General features: G+C 45.7%; 1 protein-coding gene across 1 annotated transcript in view; it reads right to left on the bottom strand.

The window, feature by feature from the left end:
- LOC122266961 (uncharacterized) overlaps positions 1-7,500 on the bottom strand; it is a gene marked incomplete at its 3' end in the record, with an annotated part of 70,805 nt that overhangs the window by 7,402 nt on the left and 55,903 nt on the right. The window contains exons 38-41 of the mRNA XM_086541467.1: positions 7,111-7,341; positions 6,639-6,929; positions 5,735-5,989; positions 3,923-4,055 (exon numbers count right to left, since the gene is read on the bottom strand). Of these exons, the coding sequence (XP_086397593.1) occupies positions 3,923-4,055; positions 5,735-5,989; positions 6,639-6,929; positions 7,111-7,341 (910 nt within the window). The remainder of the gene's footprint in view (positions 1-3,922; positions 4,056-5,734; positions 5,990-6,638; positions 6,930-7,110; positions 7,342-7,500) is intronic.

Below are 7,500 nucleotides of genomic sequence, written 5' to 3'. Positions count from 1 at the left end.
AAAGATGCAAAAGTGTGTTACCTGGTCCCTGAGCAGCGAATCGAAGCAATGCCCTTCTCGCTTGGGGCGGTCGCTTTACCCATGCCAAGTACATTATTTAAATCCCACTCAATTAGTTCGGCAAAGTCAGAGGGATCAGTTGCAGAACAGGCTATGGCAATGTTAAAATTCCTATTTATTTTCGTGGTGTTAAGTTTATCTCTTATTCTCTGCGGAAGTGAGTTCAGCTGAGAGGTTCTGGCCCACTGATCTAGTAACAAATTGGCCTGTTCTAATGGGCTGTGGAACTGCTGAGTGGCAACAGCTTTACCTGACAACCTGCTGATTTTTCTCCATACTTCTGCTGCAGAAGTTTGGTGGTTAATACTCTGCAGGAATTGCTCCCAATGTTTACTGCGAATTTGAACCTTTAATTCTCTGAATTCTTTATTAGCTCTGAGGAATCGTTAAAGATTTTCTGATGTCATGTTATCCCTATAACAATTAGCAAGTTCCTGAAGTTCCTACTTAAGATGGGGTCATTTATCCACTTTGGTGCGTGAGGGACTGGGGAACTTTTTTTCTTTGAGAGTTTTCTTGAGCAGACCCATGTATTGTAGTAGTCAGTGACAACTTTTATCAGGTCCTGAGAGTAATTTTCGACAGTGGTTACGACATAGGTACTATACTAGTCATAAACACGTGCCTTGAAGTGATGCTCCAGTCCCGGTGGGATTGTAATTTTAGGTCTGCGTGCTTTGTGAGCTATGCTGTTGTCAACAGTATACTCTGTTAGGATTGCAAAGTGGTCACTGACTAACTCTCGAACCAGTGAAGTACAAACATTACCATGTACAAGATTTTTGCCAATTACATAATCTAACCTGCCACCTGCCAAATGAGTCTGTTTATCTGTGTCATATACAGTCATCGATCTTCTATTGACGAAATGTTTAAATTCCTCCCCATTGCTGTTACTCTGGTGATCACCAAATTGTGTGTGTCTAGCATTGAAATCTCCCATACATAGTGTTCCTTGATTATGGAAATTGGGTAGAGAACTGGTCAGAAACTTTGAGCTCCTGGCATCATTTAATTCTTAAATGATGGAACTGCACGTCGGTGTTCCCGGACTTTTTTACTAGTTCATGTGGCAGTGTTAGCTTTACATAAGTCAACAAACCCGTCATGGCTGTATTTACATATGAGCAATACCCTTTGAGTTTAGGCGCTATTTTCATGTTAGTAGCAGCTGCAAACGGTTCTTGTACGCAGATTACATCGACATTGTTTTTACGAATATAAAACTCTAGGTCATTAAGCCTAGGCTTAATACTACGCATATTCCATGATATGAATTTGATTGTGCGTTTATAAATGAAGAGTTTTTTATTTGATAGTCTATACTTCATTCTGCAATATCCTCTGATGGTAACGCATTTTACTTTACAGAAAGCACACATATACATTGCTGTATAACCATACTTCTCCTCACATAGGACAGACCTTAATTTAAAAGTACACTTAACCATTTAAACTATTAATTCTTAGCTTTTTTCTGCTTCGTAGCTCAATCCCTTCAATTGATGTGTTGGGGACATTCGGGGGACTGGAAGCCTTATCAGGGTCCGTGTCACGTAGTTCCTGACACTGTCTTTCCTCAGTATCAGCACGGGCTCCCTCACACTGACCACCATTAATGGAGGAATTGGTATCATGACACCGTATGTCATCGCAGGATTCTTTATCACTGGTGGCAGTACTGACCTCTCGACAGTGGCAGTCCTTTTTCATTTTTTCTATATCTCGCTCCAGTGTCTCTATTTTACCAATCAAAATTAAGTTTTGTTCTATGAGTGCTTGAAATGATTCCACTGGTTGTTCTGCACTGATATTTCCTTTCGTTGGTGTTGTGACGTCACCACTGACGTCACAGTCCACGCGCGGCCTAGCGGGGGATTCCCCAGTGCGGCCTGTGGTCAACCATGGTCAACCTGTGAGAGTCGGTGGGCTCGGCTGGTGTCAGGGGAGAGGAGGGGGCTGGTGCCAGGGGAGGGGAGGGGGATGGCGCGTCCTCGCTGTCCTCGGAGGTTGCAATTGGAGTGAAGAATTTGAGGCCCGGAAATCCCTCTGTGAAGAACATCATCTCGTTGACCTTCTTCACCAGCTCTGTGACCGTGGCATGCAGATCGGAACCTTCAGCACCCCTACTCCCCGGCAACCGCGGGAAGTCTCGGCTGCAGGTGACGTCATTGCGGGCACGGTCAGCCACTCCCCCGGCACGCTGGTCGCTGATTGGGCTGGGAGGCGTCAGCTGGTCTCTCACTAACTCCACAGGGGGAGGCGGGAGAGGTGCCAGGCCAGGGAGGGCGGTGCACCCCCTGTGCCAGGCCGTCACCCCCGTCTTCTTACATCTGAAGCATGATGGGATGAAAGCAGGGGCAGCTGTGGCTCCCTCTGCCTCTACACTTATTAGCATTGTGCTGTTCACCACATACTGCACATCGTACCTTATCTTTGCAGTATTTAGCTACATGGCCACTTCCCATACAGTTGAAGCAAATGACAGGGGATGCCCTCCACGGACGCACGTGGCTGGTGGGCAAGTATTTTCCAAAAAAATTGTATGTACTGGGAGGTGCTTGCTCTCCTTTCCATACTATTCGGATGCGGTTGAGTGGCTGGCCATCTTTATACACTCTGATGGCCTTGTGAACTCCCTCGAGCGCATATGCATTCTCAAGGGCGAGCTCCTTGTTATAATGTGTGACGAGGTATTCGTCATATTTCTCTTTCTTTTTTGGCTCATCACATGATTTAAAGGCAATCTCTCCAATTTGACTGCCAATGAGCAGATCAATATAGGTCTGTTGATGACGGGCAATATAGATATATGGCGAGGAGAGAGTGTCTCCTCGCACGAGGTCAAGGGGTGTTTCCCCTTGGGACGGAGCGCTGTTGCCAACGCATTCCAGCCATTTCATTTTCTCAGAATTCGTTGTGCCTTCAGGAAAGGCGAGACGAACATATTCTGTTCTTGGTGCAAGTGTAGGCTTGATTACATTTTCATGTTTCTTCTTCTTCCTGGGTTTACGGCTTACTAAAGTAAAGCCGGTATCATCATCTTCGTCAGTACCTTCCACATGGGTGTCGGTAGTACTGACATCAGTGGCTGCAGCAATTGCTGCAGTACTTGCTTCTTCCATGGGTATGCATATATCAGCCGTGGTGCTGTGCTCAGCGTTGGGAGGGGAGGGAGAGGTGGCCACCAAGGCTTCTCCCTCCTCAATGTTTACATTGCAGTTGTCCCCCATGGTGGGGGTAACCGCGGCGCCTGGCTCGCTCGCTGCGTGACAGGTGAATCATGGCTCAGTGCACAACAGGGCACTCAATTCTAACGGTCTCTGTAGCTGTACTGGCACTCGCAGGATAGATTCCTTCAAATACCTTGGCGTACAGTATATAGTTCTACTCTTTTCACAGCACTGGATTCATGGACAATCACCTTCGATGGACAAGAGCGCCCAACATTCGTGCACACTTTACACCTTATTCGAGCTCCTCGTATATGGCACTAGAGTTCCGTGTATTAGGAATAGTAACGGAGCACGGGCACCATACAACCTATCCATATGAGGTAACGATGGGTACTGCCCAAGACTAAACCTCTGAGTGGTGGCAGTGTTTCTCCTAAGACTAAACCTCTGAGTGGTGGCAGTGTTTCTCCTAAGACTAAACCTCTGAGTGGTGGCAGTGTTTCTCCTAAGACTAAACCTCTGAGTGGTGGCAGTGTTTCTCCTAAGACTAAACCTCTGAGTGGTGGCAGTGTTTCTCCTAAGACTAAACCTCTGAGTGGTGGCAGTGTTTCTCCTAAGACTAAACCTCTGTGTGGTGGCAGTGTTTTTCCTAAGACTAAACTTTATCAGAGACTCCATTCTCCTACCTTGAGACACTCAGAATGTCATCAGTCTGCAGGTTGAAAATGATCATTTCAACATTGTTTGCTGTTGATCCTTCAGTGGTGACCTTCATCTTAGCACCGTCGATCAACTCCAACTTTGGTTCCTCAGCCATCGCTGCCGGTGGAGACGGAGCGTTACATCAATTATATTCATCTATGCTTTTTGCTTTCGCTCTTTACTAGGGTTATTGATGGGTGTGAGGGACTAGATGTAAATAGACGTGTAGATAAAAATAGAATTGCACAAACAAAAGATAATCACTAGAATATAGAGATATATTGATATGATCAAATTATGAAGATAGCAGTAGGGTAGATATTCAGGAGAATGCTGTGTCGCTAAATACCACGATTTTGGTATCAATGGATTCCTCTCGCCCTCTACTAGATGTAGTGAGTATGACCCGTGATTCAACCCCTATAAACCGCAAGAGTTGATGCTCCCCCTAGCATAGGGGGGTTCGCCCCCTCTTGTCCGAGCACTTTGTGCAACTTACCTTGACCCACCTAACCCTTCCCAGGGTTGTCAAATGCAGCTTTGCCCCCCCCCCCCCATGCCCCCTTATTTTAGTTGTGGTACAAAATCTTTAGTTATTGCCATCATTTCACCTACCTCAACATCACCAATGATTATATATCTTGTTCATTCTACCTGCTGGTGGCAGCCGTCAGACTGGTACAGTGGTAGAGCTCCGGCCTCACTGTGGTCTGGCAGTAACTGTCGTTCCTGGTCATCAAGTTGGGTAAGGACCAGGCTCAGACTTGGAATCACTACTCATTGACACACACTGACACAGGCTGGTTTTGACATGGAGGCCATAGCCCAGACGAAGCAACTACTTAAGATATGTGGCTTACCCTCATGACCAACTATGGACTGCTTGGATGGTTTCACGCACTGCTGTCCAGAGGACTGGTCATACAATCGTGGAATTTTCCCCACGCCGCAAGCCACTGCTTAAGTATGTACTGGAATGTTACATTACCCAGCAATGTCCCTCAGCAGATGGTGAATTATCTTCTATTGTAATTATATCAGGTGTGGGCTGCCCTCTAGTGAGTAGCCAGCATACTAATGGGCCTACTTTCCCATCCTGAGGAAAACAGAAGATACGGGGTCTACAGGACAAAATGCTTCGCATTATTGAGCTAGTCAGTTGCAGTCATCATGGAGAAGTGTAAGGGGATCCCCTGGTCAGTGTAGGATTCTATAAGTGAGCGGAGTAGAAACCATGGGGCTCTCATGGAGCAGCGCTATGCTAGGACAGACTAACTCCTAGGTAAAGTTAGGCTCCACCCTGCTGTGTCCAGGTCGGTCAAGGTCAGTAGCACAAAGTGCTCTGAAAAAGGGCAGACTAATGCCTAGGTAAGGTATCGCAGGGTATTGTGGCATTCAGATGGCACTACAGTTTGCGACATATTTTGTGTTATTAACTATGATTATTATTATTCTATCCCACAATTTCCCTGGTCTCCTTCATGATGATAATACTAATGACGATGAGAATAGTAATAGTGATAATAATAAAATGATAAAAAACAATAATGATACCAATGATAACAATAATGATGATCATTACAACGAGAATAATACAATTATGATAATACTATTGATATTAATACTATGATGATATTTATAGTGAAAATGAAGATAATGATGGTAATAATAATGATAATACGAATACTAGAAAACTAGAAATGTGTAGATGCATCAAGCTGGTCAAGCACACTGTTTATTATCTTATACCGGATATAAAAATGAATATTACAATCAACGAAAGCAAGAGTCCTCACGCTTAAAGGATGTGAAAGACGCATCACACTGCTCGACGTCCTGGCTCTCGAGTCCTGCCGAGTTGGTGATAGTGACGCAGTACCTGAGGGTGTCCTCCGTCAGCGACTGCGTCAGGAAGTAGCATGGACTGTCCGCCTTCACACACGACCCGACGCCCTCGATGGCAACGTCGTCTTGGCTCCCGACGTCCACTCTGAGAGACGCGTGTGGGGAGTCCAGGGCGGCGCCCACCACGGCCACTCGCGCGTCCATGACTGCAGATCAGTGTTCTTTTTTCCGATCAAATAGGTAATATATATCTTTTATCCTTTTTTTTTTTCTTCACTCTCCTTCCTGGCTCACGTGTGTGCTTTGCCATTATTAGTCATGGGTTTGGTTGAGTTACAATGAAGACGCCACTGCACTACAAAAGTCAGGTGAATGCAAGAGTATTTGCCAACTGAGTCGATAGAGTTATTTAGGCGAAATACATGGCAAGATAATATTATAATTCCTTCCTTTATCACTTTATTTTTATATATCTTAGATGTACCCAAAGGCAAAACGCCTGTTTCTTAACTTATCTGAAGAAAAGAGCCACAAATGGAATGAAAATAAGTTATCAGGTGGAAGAGCCACTTCGGAAACCAATGTGGATTGACGGTTATTTTTATAATATGCGAAGATCTTAGAGTTCAAGCACAGGTTTATAATTCATACACATGACAGGAAAATCCCAAAAGCAAATTTGTTACGGAATCCCTTTATAGTATGATTAGCACTGACTTCCCTTAAAGTCCTTCCATCTTTCCCCCTTTCATGAGATGGAGTCACTGCTGAGGGCCACAAAACCAGGGAAAGAGTGCAACGCAAGGAGAGCTTAATTCATGAACTGCCACAAGGGAAATGCAGAGCCACACCTACCTAGAAGGGTCACCTTCACTCGGCCAGCCTCCAACAAGGTCCCGTCATCATCATATCCAACAACGATAAAATTCCATTCCCCAGCGTCATGCAAAGCTGCAGTCAGAGAGTATCCAGAGTCTAAGGGCGTCGTCGGTAGGGTCTCACAGTCGGTGTCTAAGGCAACGTTGCTCTTGAATGTTACAAGGTCGGCTCGGGTGACGGGTTTGTCGCTCAGAACCTCGACCAACGTCTTAGAGTCGAGGCCGAGCGAGGTGATGCGTTCGATTTTGGACGATGGAGGAGGTGGTCCTGCAAGAACAGTGTTTAAGTCTCCGAATTTTAGGTGGCATAAATCCTCCACATCCTCTTAACACACACATCTGTGTGTTAAAACTTAAAGATGCTGACTACAACAAGAAATAATGCCATGAAGTGTTATTGTCCTAATTAGCATGATGACTGAAACTTCATTTTTACTATTATTAACCACCTGTAGATATATTCTGAAAAATGACATTGGATTCCTTCTTCACGCTCACTGAGGCCGGCGCTTCCACTCCGGCGAACCAGACGCGACACGGTGACCCGGCTTGACATTCCGCTTCGAGCTCGAGGGGAGGCGAGGAGCCAGGCAGCGTGACCTCGTACGTGCCCTCCGACCGAGGCTCGACCACCACATTCAACACGTCCGAGGAGAAGGAGAGTGTGCTCACTCTGTGCACTGCGAGGACACGAGGAAGCACTCGTTAGGCGGTCGTTGCTTTTGAGGTGAAGGGAAGGGTGGAAGGTTCCGAAACCTTTCTTTGTCTCCTTAGGGAGCTTTGGAGATTCTACTTTACACACATACACAAAGATACTGAAGGATGCTGACAAGCTAAAT

The sequence above is a fragment of the Penaeus japonicus genome, unplaced genomic scaffold (genome assembly GCF_977035675.1).
Source record: "Penaeus japonicus unplaced genomic scaffold, GWHDUDI00000001_assembly GWHDUDI00000011, whole genome shotgun sequence".
In the NCBI taxonomy this organism is placed as follows: Eukaryota; Metazoa; Arthropoda; class Malacostraca; order Decapoda; family Penaeidae; genus Penaeus; species Penaeus japonicus.
The sequence above is the reverse complement of the archived record's forward strand: the minus strand, read 5'-3'. Positions and strand labels throughout refer to the sequence as shown.